At 42.9% G+C, this 19326-nt stretch overlaps 1 protein-coding gene and 1 long non-coding RNA gene across 4 annotated transcripts in view; one reads left to right on the top strand and one right to left on the bottom strand.

Annotated features, from left to right (window-relative positions):
• The window catches only part of HOMER1 (homer scaffold protein 1), a 72291-nt gene continuing 52965 nt past the window's right edge, over positions 1–19326 (top strand). The window contains exon 1 of one of the 3 annotated variants that reach the window (XM_028747967.2): positions 1–161. Coding sequence is in view for 1 of the 3 variants with exons in the window: in XM_028747965.2 (XP_028603798.1) it covers positions 3563–3567 (5 nt within the window). In the remaining 2 variants the exon portion in view is untranslated. Of the gene's footprint in view, positions 162–1833; positions 3568–3600; positions 3667–19326 lie in introns of those variants that run through there. The other 2 variants (XM_028747965.2, XM_028747968.2) reach the window with 2 other exon arrangements.
• LOC114590327 (uncharacterized) lies at positions 142–2900 on the bottom strand. Its single transcript, XR_003705028.2, has 2 exons — positions 2793–2900; positions 142–730 (listed from the first exon to the last, which is right to left on the bottom strand). It is a non-coding gene; the product is annotated as an uncharacterized LOC114590327 (long non-coding RNA).

The raw sequence follows: 19326 nt of genomic DNA, 5'->3' as shown, positions 1-19326 counted from the left end.
ACAAGAGTAAACGACAGGGCTATGTGTGTAAAGACCACCAAAAACGTCTCAATATGAGCAAAGAATGAATGAGGTAAAAAGGAACCACAAGGAAGTGAATAAAGAGAAAAAAGGCTAAAGAATGACAAAGGAAACAAAAGCTCCAGGTCATTGACATGCAGGTAGGAAGAGCTGAATTGCATTTATTTCCTTCCTTTGACTAAAAATTACAGTTTTACTCTTCTATCATGTTACAGAATACTATGTTTCAATTTCTTTTCATTCATCTGTGTAAATTCCTGGCCGTATATTTGTACGCAAACAATTAGCATTACAGGATTCCAATACAGAAATGTTTTCCTATCTATATATAGTATTACACGAACTCTTGTGGAACAGTACTAGCAGCTTATTTTAATTCTGCTTACAAATTCTTCCAGATCCAGCAGTAACAATTATATAAAAGATTTTGAGGCTGCTCAGTCACAAGTCTCTCTAAGCAGGGTCAGCGTGTCCTGTTTTGCCACTTGAGGCGAAATGGGAAGTGCTTCCCGCCCTGCTGCAACCCCCGTTGAAGCATCCCTTAGCTAGGTTGTACAGTGGCAGCAAGTTCTGCTGAGATCTCACAAACATCTTGCAGAAAATTGGTGCTTGCTTCTCCACAGGTGGCGGCAGGGCAGGTGGGGCTCCTGCAGGAATGCTGCCTTGGGGGCTTCCGCTGCCTGAGACAGCTGCTACATCCCACCAGTCTCTAAGTGGTGTACATAATAAAATTATTGATAAAACACAGCTGAATTCCACAAACTGCTAAAAAACTTATTATTATTATTATTAACAAAAACACATAAAATCAGTAAAACTTTTAATACAAACAGATAACTAAATTATATGTCTGTTGATACATGAAAAGTGGGTTTCTATTCAGTTCCCTGGTTCTGCCCCTGGTGTCTAGATAGGAACTGGGAAATATTTCTGTCTGACACCTGGCAAACAGCTGCTGGTTAGCATTCACAATTCTGCCCAAGAGGAACTGATTTGTTGGTTGATGACTTGGTAGAAACAGCTTCCTGTGTTCCAGTTCAAGAGGAGGATCGATTCCCTTTAGCAATTCACAGCATTGGCTTCTTTCTAAATTTTTAACGTTTTTGCCATCATACTTTCTAATTTAAGCTGTAATCATACAAGCCATCTTTTATTTGAAAATTTGTTTATTATATGCAATCATAGAAGTCATCTTTAACACAAAACCAAAAAACCCAAAGATGCGTAAAATTCTACTAAAAATATTTTACAGTGCAATCTAGTTGTTGCCCACTTCATCCTTAGACTATGGGTAGTATAACATTCTATTTATTTTAAGTATTTATGAGTTGCTCTTTGAGTAAAAATCTCCAAAGCAACATATAAACAACATCAAAGAGGACGTGACCCTTTTAGCATTGTGCTAGCTAGCTGCCTGCCTGGTTTGCAATTCAAATTGCAACGCTGACTCCCAGCATCAGAGTCTGGATTTGACTTGCTTCAGGGCGTATTTGCTACTTTCACGGCATGTTTTCAGTCTTTGGGTGGAAAACGAAGAGTCAGAACTTTTCTTTCCTAGACAAGCAATTTTTTGAGGGTATCTATGGGGGGTGGGTGGTTAGACGACGCACCAGGCGCAAGCCAAGATCCTGGAGGTGGGTCGCAGCAGCCCAGCCTATCCTTCCCTCTCTTTGCACTCGCGCGCTCCCCTATTCCATTCCCTATTATAGAAGCGCTTCCGGCGGCGTGGACCAACCTGACATCATCCCCCGCACCCCGGTGACGTCAGCGCCGGGAGCAGTGTGTGACGGCGATGCGTAGGGGAGCGTGGTGACGTGCCCTATTTAAAGGTCCCCGAGTAGAGGATGGAGGCAGAATAAGCAGGTGCTGCCGCGCGGGGGGTTCGTGGCTGCGGAGTAGCCGAGAGAAGACATTGCACCGCGCAGCCCCGCAGGGAAAGAGCTGGGCCCGAGTGGAGGGGCAGACCCCGCGCCTAGCCCGGGTTGCTTACACGCCGCTGCAGCCGCAGCCCTTCCACCGTCGCGCTTTTTTAATTGCATTTTTTGGGTTTGGGTGGCTGCGGGCGCCGGTGGGAAGGACGTGGCGAAGGGAGAGCGGGGCGCCCGTCTCTTCTCTGGCGCCTCCAGCTCTGAGCGCCGCCCTCCCGGCTCTCCCCCCTCACGCCCCCAGCCTGTCCTGCGCGGGAAACCGGCAGAGGGAGAGAGTGAGGGAGCAACCGACTGAGGCGGAGGCGTGTGCGAGGGCGGGGAGAGGAGGAGGAGGTGTGAGGCGGGAGGATGTGAGCGGGCGGCGCGGAGAGGCTTTTGCGGGCAGGGAAGAGCCTGAGTGGCCGGGCACGGATTGACCCTGCGATTGGAGAGCCCCGCGCCCTGACTGCCTGCCTGCCTGCCTGCCCGCTCGTCGGAGGAACGGTGCCTGAGGTGTTGTAGGGGCAAGCGCCCTCCTCCTCCTCCTCCCGCTGTCGCCGCAGCAGCCCGCGCTGTGGCCCCGCTGCTGCAGAGAGGGGCGCGAGGGGGCTCTGCTGCTATCGACGCGGTTACCACCACCGCCACTCCTCCTCCTCCTTTTTCTCCTCCCGCCTCGCTGCTGCTGCTGCTGCTGTGAATGATTGATCTGCCAGCTCCGAGCCGGAGGAAGATGCTCCCCCGCTGCAGAAACAGGCGTGCCTGAAGTGGGGACCTGCCACATCTCCCCTTTAGCCCCCCACGTCTTCATCATCCCGCCCTTGCAAGGGATGCGCGGCCGGTGCCCTGCCTCAGCCGCCGTTTTACCGGAGCCCGATGTCAGCGCCGGCGAAACGGCTTCTTCCTCCGCCGCCGCCTCCCGCTGCTGCTGCTGCCGCCGTCGCCGCTGCTGCTGCTTGGGAAAATGAAGCGACACCCCCCATTCTGCTGCTGCTGCCGGCGGGGGTGTTAGAAGGAAGGGCGGCGCGGAGCGCTGCGCACACCGCAAGCCCCCCAATCCCGCTCTGCACCTGAGACGGACGGCGATCCGGGGCTCTCGCCGCCGCTCCAGGGCATTTGTATTAACTGCCGACGGCATAAGCGCTGCTGTGGGGTTTCTAACCCCCCCCCCCTCCACCTCCTCCCTGCAGAAGGAGAGTTGGCTTGGTGCTGCTGCTTCTACCTCCTGTCCGCCGCCTCCTGGCAGGGAGCTGGAGCTGCCCCTGGACCCCGTGGTGCAGGGGGTGCGGAGGAGACTGGCTCCGGGAGGCTATGGGGGAGAGTCCCCTCGGGCCGACTCCCTAGCCAGACTCCCTGTCTTCTCTACATAAGGGTTTCTTCCCCCTCCCCCGGCCACGCTCCCACATGCCTGTAGACTCTAGCGTTTGAAATTCTGCTGAGAAGGATTATAGGGCCCCGTGGATTTCGTGGAAACACCTGGGATCTACTACAGGAAAAGGCAGAAAACCAGACCGAGAAGGAGTGTCAGCACTGCTAACTAGCTGGGGTCCAGTTGCCGCGTTGTAAAAGTGCAAGGCAAATCCATTTAGGAATTGGTCTGCTTAAACGACTCACATAGCACGTCTCCATTGGTCATCATGGGGTAAGGATTTCATACTGAATCTAGGAGTTGTAAAGGAGGGAAGTGGGTGTCTTTAACATGTCCAGGTTCCATGAAGTCTGGAATGCTTGCCTTTTAAAGGTAGGCCACGTCATTTCCACTATTATCTGTAAGAGAGGCACTGTAATAGGTAACTACAGTATGTTGGAATTTAAATCGGCACTAAGACTACCTTCCGTAATAGCTAAGTAAATATCTTGCTTCTTGGTTAGCAGCACCGAGAAATGTCACAAAGGCAATGAAACCAGAGACTTATTTATTCAGCTTTGAATATGGATAACGTTAAATATTACTGGAATGCTTCAGCCATAAAACAGGAAACATTTGTTGCTCTTGTTTTGTCAGCCAGGTCTGACAATCAGTGATCCTGTTTTCCATAAGTACTAGAAAGATAATGGAAAGAGGAATATACAGACTCTCTTTTCCTGCAAGCAGTTAACACTCTGAGAAAATCCTCTTTAGTCAAAATATTTTAAAATGCTGGGGATTTTTTTTTTTTTTTTAGCCCTGCTGGTTGCTTTCAAAAGTGAGGAAAATGGCTCCTTAAGCAGCTTGTGGGTTGGGTGAATGGCTATTCCAAAGTAGTTTGTACACTATTGTACTACCTTTTCGTTGATGGTGCCAACCACCAGTACAGCTATGAGAGTTTTTGAAAGTGCCACTTAATGCATACAGTATACATATGTGTATTTTTGCAGTTGCGGAATCTGTATTGGCTGGAATGTGCATGGAGTTTTTTGTTTTTTTAAAAGATGATATTCTGCTTTCTATCTTTGGTTAATATTATTTTACATATTCCCCTCTCCTCACCCAAAGAATCTAAGGATCATGTGATAGCTCAGCTTGTAGAGCATGAGACTCTTAATCTCAGGGTGGTGGGTTTGAACCCCACGTTGGGCAAAAAATTCCTGCATTGCAGGGGTTGGACTAGATGATCCTTGTGGTCCCTTCTAACTCCACAATTCTATGATTCTATGTGTGAAATGAACTGTAATCTAGATGCTTCTTATGTATCAAGATAATACATGTGTGGTTAGTTTACATAGTAAAGTGCATGTCATGGTTAACTAGTGAAAGGCAACAAACAATACTGTTATGGTTTCTGTTCTCCTATGACTTACGGTGTCTGTAGGGCTCGGTCATTAACTAATTGTCCTGGATGGTTTCTTCAAGAAGGCAAAGGAGGGGCCAGTGCCTGAAACCCCACGCCCTAAAGTGCCCTGAATTCAAGTTCTGTTGCTACAAATATAACTTGCAGCACCTCTATTTTTGTCTTCAAGTTGGCAGCTCGGGAGACCAGGCAATATCTTGGGCTAGGGAGATGTGGTCCAAGTTCCTCATTGTCAAGTATACATAATGAGCTTGCAAGCCATGCTAGACCTTTCTTTAGTTGATTGAACCCAGCGAAAGGATTCATCTGCATGTGTAATATTTTGTGTACAGGTCTAAGCTAATCATAATTTAACGTTCTCTTTGGTAGATCCCTGTGTGCTGTGGATTTTCAGTGAGCGTAATTGCTGGGAAGGCAGAGACCTTAGTAGAGTAGATGAACACCTTTTTCCTATTTCCTCTTAGAGTCACTGTGTGTTGCCTTGTTTCTCTCCTTTCTTCTTCTCCTTAAACCAGCCAGGGGCATCTCAATGGAAGAAAGGCATGCAGAAAGAAGCTGCTGGTTTTCAGTTCACAAACTCCCTCCCTAAACTGTCTTTTTATCTATGGGAGAGAGATGGAGAGGATAGGGAATAGAGAAACAAGGGCTAAGCACCTACCTACCCGCATAGGCATTTGGTTTTTTAAAAAGTAAGAAGAAATAACTATAAAATATTGCTTAATCTATAACTTGAGATTTAGTGTACCTTGATTGCACCAAGTAGCAGAATGCCAACTTTCCATCTTCAGTCTTTTCTGAAACCTGAGACTGCATGCTTAGGTTTTCTTTGCTTGCTGGGGACAATCAGTCTTGCCTGTAGATTTCCATGGCTTTTCCACTTCATGGGATTTTGTGGCCTTGCTTTCTCTCTTGCTTTTGGTCTACTTGGATCTGAGCTTCAGTATTGCCATTGAATGGTTTGTGTTTTATTTTAGAAAACCTGCTTCTGGCCTTGAAGAACCTAATCTATTACATCCTAAATCTAAAGGCCTGAATCTATGTTGCATGCAAAAAGGCCTGATGACCCCACTGCTTCTGTAACATGGCTCTTCTTGGGACAACAAAAAGATTCTAGTGTTCACTTACATGCTTTTTTGTGTAACATTTAAATGCTGCCAGCACAGTTATTAGAATGTGGATTCCAGTGAAATCAGTGGGATATTTACAACATACTGCATATGTTTTGTACTGAAGAACAAAGCACAGAAAATCTAAGGCATTAAAAATTATTCCCATTTGCCAAAGGACCTTGAAGCTTTACAGATATTCCTTAGGAAGTTGTTACTTGGTTGGATACACCTAGAAGCAAACATTTGCATCTACATGCAGGCAATATAGCTCCCTGATCTTAAGTTTTGTTAAAACTGCCCATTCCAAAATGCTTCTGTGTAGCATTCAGGTAATTTGTTTTCTGTCTGCTACTTGCCTTAGCCACCCATGTGAAAAGTTTCCCCCTCATGTTCTGTAGATTTGCCAAATACTTCCCCAACCTGGTTCACTTTAGACTTTGTTGGACTCCAGCTCTCTCATAACTCAAGATAGTATGGCCAGTTGTCGGGGATAATGGAAGTATTTACTGGAAAGGTGGGCCAGACTAGTTTTGGGGAGTATGTTTTGACATCTCAAATCCTTGTCAGATGTTTTTCCTCTTTTGTCATTCTGTCCATACATATCCATAAATTAACTGAAACTTCTTGATCATTCCATATCACGTGGTCCAACTTTTTTACCTCATGTCATCCAATTTTCTTAGGATTTTGTACACTTGTTGAATGATCAAAACTAAGTTTAGCAACAAAATAAATATCAAACAACATTATGACACTGCTGGGACTGTTTAACTGGTGCCAAGATAACATCCTTTCTATCTAGTTCTTATTTTCAACAAATGAGTGCAGAAAAGAAGAAATGCTCCTAAAATGACAAAAAGAGTGAAAGTGATCAAGGGGGAACACAAGGATTTCATTGCTACATCCAGTCCAACAGAAATTGTGACCAAGGTGTACTTCTTTAGCAATGAGAGGGAGAAGTTTGACATTGAAGGAGGTACAAAATCTCTGGATATGGCTGAGATAACTGGGTATGCGACCTGTTAATACAAGCTAACATGTGAATACAAGCTAACATGTTGACCCATGTGCTGTTGGTGGACTATAAAAGTGAAGAAGCAACTGTGACCTTCTTACACATTTTCCCCATAATTTTGTTTGATATGCATTTTGTTTTAATGGTCACAAGATGAAGTACTAACAAGAATTCTTTCAAAGTGTTAATTCTATCATGCAACAGCAAGCTATCAATCAGCTTTGGAATACATTTTTAAAAGAAAAGCTTGACTGGCTTTTCAGACACCTTTTAATTGAATAACTTTCTAAAGAAATGCCTGCAACGACTAATATTATAGTTGAAGTCTTGTTTATTTTGTTATATATTTCCTCCAAGAAGACCCATTTATCCTAAATAGAAGCCAATAATGCAGACATGTATAAGGCAGACAGATCCCATTGAGATCCCAAGATAAAATTTTACAGATAGCTATTAGAAATATTAAATAATGAACACAGTTTTTTGGAAACTTTTAATCATATTTTTATCACTTTTTAAATTTTGCAACTTAAATTTAAAATTTTCATTTTTAAGTAAGTCCACCATGTGACATATCCTGTTAAAGCCCACAAAGTTCTGAAAAGATTGGTGTTTTTAGTTTTGATGTATCTCAATCCTGGGCTGAGCTTTAAAGGTTTTTGTGTAGTCGCTAAGGCCAAAATTGTCAATTTTTTGAAATTTCAAACCATCATAACTCAAAAACAGGATGAGAGGAAAAATTAAAATTTTAGATTTAAACTTAGTTTTGATCATCCAACAAGTGTACAAAATATTAAGAAAATCAGATGACATGAGGTAAAAAAGATGGATCACTTGATATGGAATGACCCTTCTGTTATCTTGATGGCATTCTGTGAGTGCATAACCCTGTGAAAATAACAATAGTATAGACTGGTATATGGTTTTTTTAAACCCAAAACAGAACCTTTGTTGAACCTGTCTGGCTTGCTAAAGATCAGCAACTGCTGGAGTGTATAATACTCTTAGTCATGGAATGGTGGTTGTTTTTATCTACTCTTATGCAAAAGCTATAATGAGCAGGCTTGATCATCTAGAGAATCTTCCATAGACTGTATGTATAAAAAGCCCGATACAAATGGAAGCAGCAGATATCCACAACAAGTTGTGTGTTGAATTTTGCCTAAGCCTTTTTGGCACCTGGCTGCATTCCCATCAGTCATTGGGTTACTCTAATTTTGACTCAGGTATATATGATAGCCAGCTGCTACAGACATAACACTGCTGGCTAACATTTCATGTTTCTACAGAGTATATTAATGAAAGCTCTAAAATCATGTTACCAAAAAGGCCAGACTATATGTGATGGTGGCTCCTACTTGAGTTTAAAACCCAGAACTGCTCCAATTGCATATTTGTTGTTGTTTTTAAGTATTTATAGGCTACTTTTTGAGGTAGGGGAGCCTGAGATAGGGTTGTGGCTTAAGTGTGCGTTAGTGTGGAGCACTGAGCTCTGTATTTTGCTTCCTGCAGCATCTCTTCCTCAAGTACTGTCTTCCTTGGCTAGACGTCTGTACCAGAAATTACAATACTCAGTTGGACAAAAATGTGCTTGGAATTAGGGACTGTTTCGGCCCCTTTTTCCTCTTAAAACCCACCCCTCTTTTCTATGTGATTTTGGGAGTATTATTTTTAAACACAAGGAGAGCTATCATTACTACCATGGCCCTTTCTTCCTACAAGGTGATGATAAAGACGCGCAGCCAAGCGCATGGTTTGCCTGCATATGTTTGTGACATTGTTACTGCTTCCCTCTTTGCCCACATTGAGTTAGCATGTGAAAAATGACAATCTGACCTATAGTTTATTAAATGTAACCCGTAATTTACTAGGAGGTATCTCCATTGACATGTACTTAAATCACAGATGTAGTGGCAAAAAAATGCAACTATTTATTGCCTTAGAGACAGAAAGATGTTGAAGACTGGCAAATTATTGCAGTTTTAAATCTCTTCTTTTCATAGATTCCTGAAAAATTCTTAGTTGCAGACCTAAACTAGATAGTTATAATTTAGTACTGACATGTGCAGAAAAAGGACTTGTTTTCTTCAAAAGCAAGCATGAGCAGCATGGTTTGGCATGTGAAATTATTCTAACTGTTGTCAGATGTTTGTCTCTCTTGTTGTTCCATTCATACATAGTATTAAATTATCTGAAACTTCAGCTATCTAGGTGGCATTCTATGAGTGAATAATCCTTTGTAAGTAGCACTCCCGTTTACTTGAACCTCTTATTTGAAATATCTGTCCCAAAGGCAAGTAGTCCCCCTTTCCCCATGCAGCTTAAAGTATAAAGTCTGGCAGAGAGAAAATGAAAGAAGGAAGGAGTGCTCAGAGAGGCAAGGACAGGGGCAGGTGGGTGTTTGCAAATGCAGTGGTTTGAGTTGGGGATGGAAATTGAGGACTAAGCAGTGGCTTCATTAAAGGGGGGTTTGGCAAGGAGGTGGCATCACATAGGTGTTCTGGGGTGGAATTCCAGACCCAAGAGGCAGTGTTGCGGAGTGATTAGTACTAGAGTTTACTGTGGAGATCCTTGTTCAAATTCCTTCTTGGGCATAAATGCTACTTCATGATCCTGAGTCAGCCATTCTCTCTTTCTCAGGGCTGCTTTGAGGGAGGAAATGGTGTAAGTTGTATGTACAACACACTTTGTGTTGATTGTATTGACAAACAGTAATATGGAGTAAGGTGTCATCGGGGTCTTAGGGTGAAGGGCAAGTAATAAATAATTAAATGATGATGATGATACCCAGCTCTAATTGTAACATATGAATCAGGAAATGCCATGAAAGCCCTGGTTTGGTGCCCGGACTCTGTGGTGGGCTGTTGAGGGCCAATAAACTCACTCTTAACCATGACAGCTTTCCAGGCAATCAGTCAGTTGCCTGCTTTGGAAAGAGTGGGCTCCCCTCATAGAGCAGGTTTGTAGTCAGGGAATGTTCCTGGATCCATCTTCATCACTAGAGGTCCAGCTGACCTCAGTGGGTAAAAGCGCCTTTTATCAGCTTTGGCTGGTTAGACAGCTGCTGACATTTCTGAACTGGATGGCCTAACCATTGTCATCCAGGTAAGCGCCAGGTTGGATTACTGAACTGTGCTGTATGTAGGACTGCCTTTGACATTTGTTCAGAGGCTGCAACTTTTCCTGAGAAATTCTTTCACCACCGCTGAAAGAATTGCACTGTCTGCCAAGTAGCTAAGTTCAAAGTGGTAGTTTTGGTATGTAGAGCCCTATACAGCTTGGACCAGGATACCTGAAAGACTGTCTCGCTGGAGAGGGCCTCCTTACAGATGCATCTTATCAGGAGATCCGTTCTGTAAAATAAAGGCATCTGGCCTTTAGTATTGTGGCACTTACCCTTTGGAGTTTCCTCCTGTTAAATATTAGACAGGCACCATCTCTGTTGCCTTTTCAGCGCTTACTGAAGACCTTCTTCCAATAACCTTTTAAGTAGTGATCTTTCCTAGTTTGCATCTGTATTGGAGATGCGTTAGATGTGTCATCATTTGTGTGTTTGCCTCCCTGGGTTCCTTTGGGAGAAAGGACAGGATATAAATTTAATTAATATTAATATTATTAACAACAACAGAGAAGAAATGGTGGTTCAGAAGAACAGAACAAAGGCAGTTGAGACTGGCAGGGTAGATTACATTGTATCAGTTTTAGATTATTTCAGATTACAGTGATGCCTTGGTTTTTGAACGTCTCTGTTGACAAACATTTCGGGTTTTGAACACCGTAAACCCAAAAGTAAATGTTTCAGTTTTCGAACATGCCTGGGAAGTCGAACATGCCACATGGCTTCCACTGAGTGTGAGATCCTGAGGCCTAGCTGTAGGCTATTGAATTTTCGGTTTTCAAACGTTTCAGAACTCGGAACAGTCTTCTGGAATGGATTACGTTCGAAAACCGAGGTACCACTGTATGATTATCCTTGGAATGGAAGCATGGGAAACCACTGTAGAGTTCATTATATGCTTTTTAAATCTTTCAGCAGAATTTTGTCATATTCATTTGTTGTGTTTAAACCACACAAACAAATATATTTGCAATCTCAAGTACTCATGTGGATTGGACCAGTCATCCATTTGGTACAGCATTCTGCTTCCCACAGTGACCAATCGTATGCCTCTACAATGATGGCCTGAAGAGAATAGCCCTTGCCAGGTGATTCCACATAGCCATTATGGCCAATAGCTATGGTTGGAACAATTCTTCATCAACTTATGGTCATAATCACATTTTGTTATTATGTGTGGTATAAAGCAGGGGTGGAGAAACGTTTTGGTTGGATGGCCAGATGTTTATTTCCCACACCTCTGGGAGGCCAAATTTGGCAGGTAGGCAAGGCAGCCCACCTGTTGTAATACTAAATCAACCACTCTGTGGCTTGTTTCCCTGTCCGGTTAAGAGAAGCGATCAATAATCTTATGTACCGTAAGTGGATAGAGGATTTCAGGCAGCATACATTGTTCACCAAAATAAAATCATAGCAATTATCCTAGCTTCATGGCTAAGTGAGGTTTTGAACCCAGGTTTCCTAGGCCCCTAGCCCAGCAGTCCTACTACTGAACCTGTACACTGCAGTACCTCTATAAATCACAGTATAATAGAAATCTACCCCGCCTCCTTGCAGCGCCAAAAATGGTGTGTGCATCCGCGATCATGGACATGCCAATTGCACACAAGGGGGTCGGGTGCCTGTGTAAGCAAATGTCCACCTTTTCTCACAACCATTTCGGCAAAAGAGAAAGCTGGGTTCTTCCATTAATTTTCTCAAGAATTTCTAATGTAAAAGCAAAGGGTTTGCAAAAAAGACACACACCCCAACCTCACTCAGTGTGCCTGGACAAAATCCTTCTTCCTCTCTTTCTCACATGCAAGCATATTGAGGGAGGGAGGGAAGCAATAAATGAAACTGTGCACACTCAAAGAAGCAAACAACTTGGGTCTATTGCAGAAACCTCCCCATTGGATTCCACCTTCAGGGGCTTAGAGAGATTAAATTTTGCTAGTGATTTTTATGACAGGCTAAGCAGAAAAGACGGACAGAATCATCTCAGTCACTGGAAATGTATTGATATTATTGTGAGTGACAGGTCAAAGACTGGACCATGGTGTTGGAGGTTTGGAGAGGGGTTCAGAATCTTGGCAGAGCTATGCCCCTCTTTGCACATAAGACAAACCGTCCCTGGTTTAATAATGTTAATGTAATGTTGTCAGAGTGGGACGCAGGTGGCGCTGTGGGTTAAAGTCTCAGCGCCTAGGACTTGCCGATCGAAAGGTCAGCGGTTCGAATCCCCGTGGCGGGGTGCGCTCCCGTTGCTCGGTCCCAGCGCCTGCCAACCTAGCAGTTCGAAAGCACCCCCGGGTGCAAGTAGATAAATAGGGACCGCTTACTAGTGGGAAGGTAAACGGCGTTCCGTGTGCTGCGCTGGCTTGCCAGATGCAGCTTGTCACGCTGGCCACGTGACCCTATAGAGTGAGATGGGCGCACAACCCTAGAGTCTGTCAAGACTGGCCCGTATGGGCAGGGGTACCTTTACCTTTACCTTTTTAATGTCAGAAAACTCTGCTGTTATGAGCTCCTTGGAGGCAGAACTGTTAGCATTGAGAAAGTGCTCTAAGCTGCCCTGAGCCCATGGAATAGAGTGGGATATTTAATATAGTGGCCTCCTCTGCTAGGTGGCTGAGACACAGCCATTCACTTCAGTTTTACTTGCTGTTAACAGTGCCTCTAAATCCCCTGTTCTATGTTACTAAAACTGGTAAGAGATTGTGCTGGTGATGGAGAGGCAGGCCCTTAAGTGTAGACAATGTGCTCCATCATGTTCTTCATGGTATTGGTGCTCTCGCAGAGAACACCATCACACCTGCTGCTACTTTGCCAGTTGAAGATTAGAATTAAGATTCCACTAGTAGAACAAAGGGACAGATTTTGTTTCGATTCAGGAACCCTTTTGCTTTGCTGCCTCTCCCTGATGCTTCAGAAGCATATGGGTTAAGTCTGACACACTTTTGACTTGAAGAGTCATGCCTGGGAAGAGGCATGAAATGCCATTACCATTGCTACTGTGAAATTTTAGAGTGGATGTTTAGTGAATTTGATGTTAATCATTATGTGCTATTAAAGATGCCACACTCTGGCATCATAAAAGTTACTGTCTAAAAAGATCTATGCAGGTAGAAAATGGAAGAAGACACTGTTGAAGTAATGAAGACTACATCTGCTAGCAGTGTCATGGGAGCTTTGCACCTCTCTTGCAGAGGCAATATTTGTGTGATTGTGTGCTTCCTCCTGGGCACACAGCAGAGTTGCTTTGTGTTGCTGATGCACAACCCAGTCAGTTGGTAGAGCAGTTGCTTTGCACTTGAAGCTGTGTCAGTTGCCAGGTTATCTCATGTCACACCAATCCTGATTTACGATGTACTGAGTACTTACAAACCTTCCTGCATTATTCTTCTGCCTGAGAGCAGAAGCATGGAAGAGGTAGTCATAGTCTTGGAGTTGTTGAACACAGACCATGTCCTGGAATCTTCTGTTTGATAAATACGGTACTGCCAGATTGTCAGGCCTTTTGCATAGAAATGCTGTACATGAACTATATACAAATTGCTCTTGGCAGCAAGGTCATGCAGAGCCAATTCACATGATTAAACTGACATGTTGATATGTCTTGAATTCACCTTGTTGTGAATAAATTGTAATTTCTTATTGTTATTCATGTCCTACCACGTAAAGATGTCTTTTGCATGGTAACATAGATGATGAGTTGCGTACTGAATGTGCAGTAAAACAGTTGCACAATTTATTGCAAAGTACCAAATTGTATCAAACTAATTTAGTGTCCAGGGACGCGGGTGGCGCTGTGGGTAAAACCTCAGTGCCTAGGACTTGCCGATCGCATGGTCGGCGGTTCGAATCCCCGCGGTGGGGTGCGCTCCCGTCGTTCGGTCCCAGCGCCTGCCAACCTAGCAGTTCAAAAGCACCTCTGGGTGCAAGTAGATAAATAGGGACCGCTTACCAGCGGGAAGGTAAACGGCATTCCGTGTGCTGCGCTGGCTCGCCAGATGCAGCTTGTCACGCTGGCCACGTGACCCGGAAGTGTCTGCGGACAGCGCTGGCTCCCGGCCTATAGAGTGAGATAAGCGCACAACCCTAGAGTCTGTCAAGAATGGCCCGTACGGGCAGGGGTACCTTTACCTTTAATTTAGTGTCCAGGTTTTGACATGTGGTCCCAAGTCAAACTGTATTATGGTTGCCGTAGGGAACCTGCTCTTTCCTTTTAAAACAGTGTGGAAGATTCTTTCACATGAAATGTCTATACTCAGTTGTTACTATCAACTTGTAGAGCTTTTGCGGGGGGGAGGGGAAGCACAATTAATATGTTCCTGCTGTAGTAGGTTATCTAGAATACTGATAGGAGACTGTTGTCTAGAATACAACACCCAGCTGACACATTGTCATTAGAAAGCATTCCAGACCCTCAATCTCCCAGAACCCAGCAAGCCTTAAAAGTAGGAGAGCAAAGAGCTCAAAGACAGAGGGCATGTAGCAGCACCCGTAGAGGAGACGATGAGGATGATGAATGTGTAAGTGGAAGAGACGGGGAGGGGTGGCGATTCACTCGGGACAACGCCATTATCCAAGAGGCTGGGTTCTATAGCCTCTCTCTGTAAAGATTGAAATAAAAATGGAGGGTAAGAAACTTTTCCTTGTCTTTATACTTTCCTGGGCAACCAGCCGGGAGCTGCTAACAGTCAAGATCCGATGATCCCCAGGCAAGCACCTCCAGATAGTGGAGATGTCAGGTGCTATCCTGGTGCCCAGGCGTCTTCACTTGGTCAATAGGTGGAAATTTGAACACTATATATGAGTATATTATATAGCAAGTGGGGACTCATGAAAATTAGCAGTGCTTGGTAGGGGCTAGAATGATGGGTACAGGCACACACATAGGTCCTTGGAAACAGTTGGCAGGGGGTGAAAAACCCTTCCAACACATGCTCACAAAGGAACACTCTCAGACAGACACCCCAGCTTATCTTTTAATTCCATTGTAGGTGCATAATGTAAAGAGGTACTAAGGGTATTGAGTTGGAGATCCTGCTCATTACTACAGGATTAGTGATTGCCTGAGCAAGACCAGCTGGATGTCATCCCTAAAGCAATAAGTGATTGTGGTATTTTGTTTTAGGGGAAGTATACACCAGGCCCCCCAGAATTTACTTTGTCTTAGGCAAAGCCTAGCCCAGAACCTTCCCTGTGATAACTTTCTATGTGTACGGGATTCTTTTTGCATGAAGGATGATTCAGTTAAATAAGCCAGCCCAGTCTATAGGGTTTTTTTTGGTTCCCTCTGTGGGGAGAAAAATAGAAACCACAGAAAGGACACTGCTAAGCAGCAGGTCTTCTGCTTTTCATGGCAAGTCCCAAGACTCCTTTTCAGTTAGAAAAAAAGAAAAGAAAAAAGTGTATCTTGTAGTTTGGCTCTGACAACTCTGTCTTATTATAGGAAGTGACCTGTAGAAAACTCTGAAGCCTAGAGAAGCTCACTAGGTTACTTCAGGATTGTTGCCTCTATTAGCAAACAAGTTCAAACATTAATTGTAAAATTTAAGAAAATCTTTTTTTTATTTAGCTTGACTACCTGATCTACTGGTACTATCTACCATATATTTAAAAATAAAAAATCCAAACTAGAATTATGCATAAAATGTACTTTTGCATAGTGATGCATGCAACTTGACTTCATTCAGTTTTATTCTGAATCTGGTGTGTTGTCTTCTCTAAAATAATACATCTGATTTTGGAATTTCCATGATTCCTACTAAGGAAAGGTGATTTGATTTTTGGTGAAGACGAGGGTGTACACATGGGGTTTTGCCTCTATATTGCCTTTTGAAGTTGTAGAATTTTGCCATTTAAGTTAGTCAGAGTAATCTAAGTTTTTTAGCAAAATGTTTATAAATATAAAATATAAAGCTTTTTAAATACAATTTTTAAATAAAAACTCTCATACTGAAAAGCTAGCAGATTGTAAACTACATGGGTACAGTAGTCTTTTTTCCATGTAATAATGCTGAACTTGACCTTTTAAGAGCTATAATGCTAGGCACCAGTTGTTGAGAAATAAAGAGCTTCAGATAAGCACTTGAAAAATAAATCTAAAATAAATGCTGTGAAGATAACAGAAGCACTGGAGCCTCCTAAAGCTGATTATAGCAGTAGGCCTGGTAGCTCCTTAATGCTAAGCACTATCAGCTATGGAAATTTCTCTTGCACTGTTTTGTTCTGGTATAGCAAGAATGCATTTAAACCAGATGTGCTTAGGAACAGAACTATAGTTTTCATTTTCCTTTTAAACACACTGAAAACCTACAGCTGTCTCTCAGCAACTGCTTGCTGGTTGACACTGAAATACATACATAGTAAAAATACAACCAGAGCTACCTGTGCCAATTCTGGTATCTTTTAAAAGCTGAAGACATAATATGGGCTCCTCCTACCTTCAAGTTAATGAAGAATGTATTATGGAAAAATACTGAGTTTTCAAAATGGAGTCTTCCACTTCCTGATTAAAAATGGCACTGCGGGAGGCAGTGGAAGACAGAAGTGCCTGGCGTGCTCTGGTCCATGGGGTCACGAAGAGTCGGACATGACTAAACGACTAAACAACAACAACAGAACAGAAGAGTACCTAATGCTACAATAGTTTTGCCAGGGTAGCTGTGTTGAACATTACTCTAAATATGCTAAAATCAAATCCGTATGCATCTAGACTTGGTAGGTGTTCTTGTAGTTTAGAAAGGCTTGCTGAAATCAAAATTGTTTTTTTTTTAAAAACCTGTCACATGCACAGAATCTCAGTTCTTATTAGAAAAGAAGTGCAACTGGATTTGTTATTCTAAGTATATTATCTGTGGGGATAAAAACCTGTGCTACTAAGTGGTGGAAAAGATTAAGGTTTGGATACTAAATTAAGAATCAACATCCCAGTCATAAAAGAAGACAATGGCTTGTTGAAGGAGATTGTTTCAGTGGTTCTCTGGATCAAAGGCAGCATCTTCGGTGGTCACTGGAGCCTGGAGGTTTCTTTCTCGCATTTTATGGCTCGCCACATACCAAGCCTGGAGCATCAGCACCTGGAGGCTCATAAAAGCTGGAAGCAAACAAAGAGAGGTTTGCATCAAGGTTTGCTTCTCTGTGGGAGCAGGCCACCCTTGTTGTTTCAGAGTATGCACAACTCCTTCCAAAGGCAGCATCCCATCGGTGTTTTGATGGGGGCATGCAGGTGTCCCTTTCCTTCACACAAGAGAGTGAAGGAAGCCTGGCTTTTTAAAATCCCAAACTGGATATATATATAAAAAACTGATTTTCATGCTTTGCCCTGACTGTTCCTATTTATTCCCTTTTATTCCTCCAATACAAAAAGAAGGCAATGTCCCTAGGCAAGCCCCTACATGTTCCAACTTCAAAATCTTATCCTAACTTTAATAGCTACCGTAGTTCTTTCATGGCAACTAATAGAAATTTCTCTCTCCTACATAAGAAAATGGTAAAGTGCTACAACCATTGTAGTTTGAAGTAGAAATATTGATGCTCTGTGTGGCATCAAATTGTGGTGTGTCTGGGGGAACAGGGCTAGACAATGGAAGCTATGGGTAGTGGGCTGTCTGGGGCTGGATAGTAAAGGTGTTCTATATTCTAAATGTTCCTGTCTATATCCTGCAGAAAGCACATTCCAAACAATTGTTAGTTTGCTAGTCTTGATAGTGCTAAATAGCTTATTATTCTGTAAGAAAGTGATAGAGTTTAATAAAGGTTTAGTACAATTCAGAAGTCTCAGTGATCCCACTGAGACTTAATTGCTTAATTGCTTTTGTTTAAATATGGTGATTTCAATTGCAGTTTGGTACACCTAGTATCATCTAGATGAGTATCCCTATTTGTCTTTGTATGAGTGCATTGAGAACAATTCCATATCCAAGGTTTTGGGGCATATCATTGAATTGATGGAAGAATATGACAATGTCCGAGGTAGAAATTGCAATTAGTGGTTTTGAAGAACAGACATTACTGAAATAATAGTGTTTACACAGGTGGTTATTTCAAAGTAATACTGTAACAACAACTCCGCTTTTAAACTTGCTACTGCTAACATCAGTGTATTTAACTTTTGGAGAACAATTAAGTTAACTTCAGCTAATAAGTAACACCCCTCTGCAAAGTAGTTGTGCACAGAAACAAGTACAATAAACCCTCCTAAAAGTAGACTATAAAATTAATAATGCAACAGGTTTTTACTCACTACTATCCTTAGAATTAAGTTTGTACAGCAGACCTCTTTTCCCTACTGTCTCTGAACAATGGCAAATTAAACCTGCTGGAGAATGTGAAAAATTATTGGATTAACCTGATTCGTAAAGAATGTGTAGATGAGCTTTAAGATGCAGGTGGTGAAGTTCATTGTTGGTGCCCTTATTTTAACCCGAAGAAGAGTGGTCTTGAGCTCTCAAAAGCTTTCAGAGTCACCATCTGGAACTGGCTCAGCAAGAGGTGCTGTATACCTAATGGCTCATCAAGAGCTTTACTCCGCCAAGTGACAGGCTGGTTGAGACAATCTTTCCAGCATTTATTTATTTTTGTCTGTTGGTATGTTAGAATAAATACATATAAAATTTTTTAAATCTACATTTATAACAGAAGTTACCATTTTTTGTAGTCTTGCAGGCACATCTGGAATTTTAGAGAATACAGTGGGCATCATCCCTTTCTTTGCTTTTCTCCCCGCTTTCCATAGTGTTACAGATAAAACAGGGACAGTAGGAGAGAAAGAGAGTTCACATACATATTCTTTTGATTCTCATGAATCTGCCTGATTTTACACAGTGAACTTCAAAACACCATCAAATTAAAGCTTACCTTGGTAGACTACAGAGTAAAATTGTACTTCTTGTTATTGTCATCACCTCAAAAACGTTGATCAAAGGCATGTATCTCAATGATACATTTTTTAAACATAGGGTGACAATAGAATCACCAGCAAATTGGAGAACACTTGTGTGGAAAAGTGGTGGCCTATTTAATAGTGGCAGTTTTGAGAAGATCCTTTGTAAAAATTGAGTACCCATGCCTGCACTGGGTGGTTTTTTAAAAGAGGTGATTAGTGATGGGAAGAGTAGGGGAAAGAACCCATTAAAAATGATGCCATTTCAAGGGGATCCAGTTTACTGAATAAGATGTACATGTTTTCATGTGTGTGTGTGTGTGTGTGTGTGTGTTCTTTCTCGCGGTGGCATGCCTCTTCCTCTGCCTTGGTGGCTTTTGTTTCCCTCCCTCTCCCCAGTCTCCCAGATTACTGCCCTTTCCACACTTTTCCTCCTACCCTTGGTTGCTGCACCATCCCTCCAGCTGCTCAGGTGTCAGCCTGTGCTTTGATGAGCACACAAAGCTGAATGAGGGC

Source organism: Podarcis muralis, chromosome 11 (genome assembly GCF_964188315.1).
Source record: "Podarcis muralis chromosome 11, rPodMur119.hap1.1, whole genome shotgun sequence".
Lineage (NCBI taxonomy): Eukaryota > Metazoa > Chordata > Lepidosauria > Squamata > Lacertidae > Podarcis > Podarcis muralis.
This window is presented reverse-complemented; position numbering and strand designations above follow the sequence as displayed.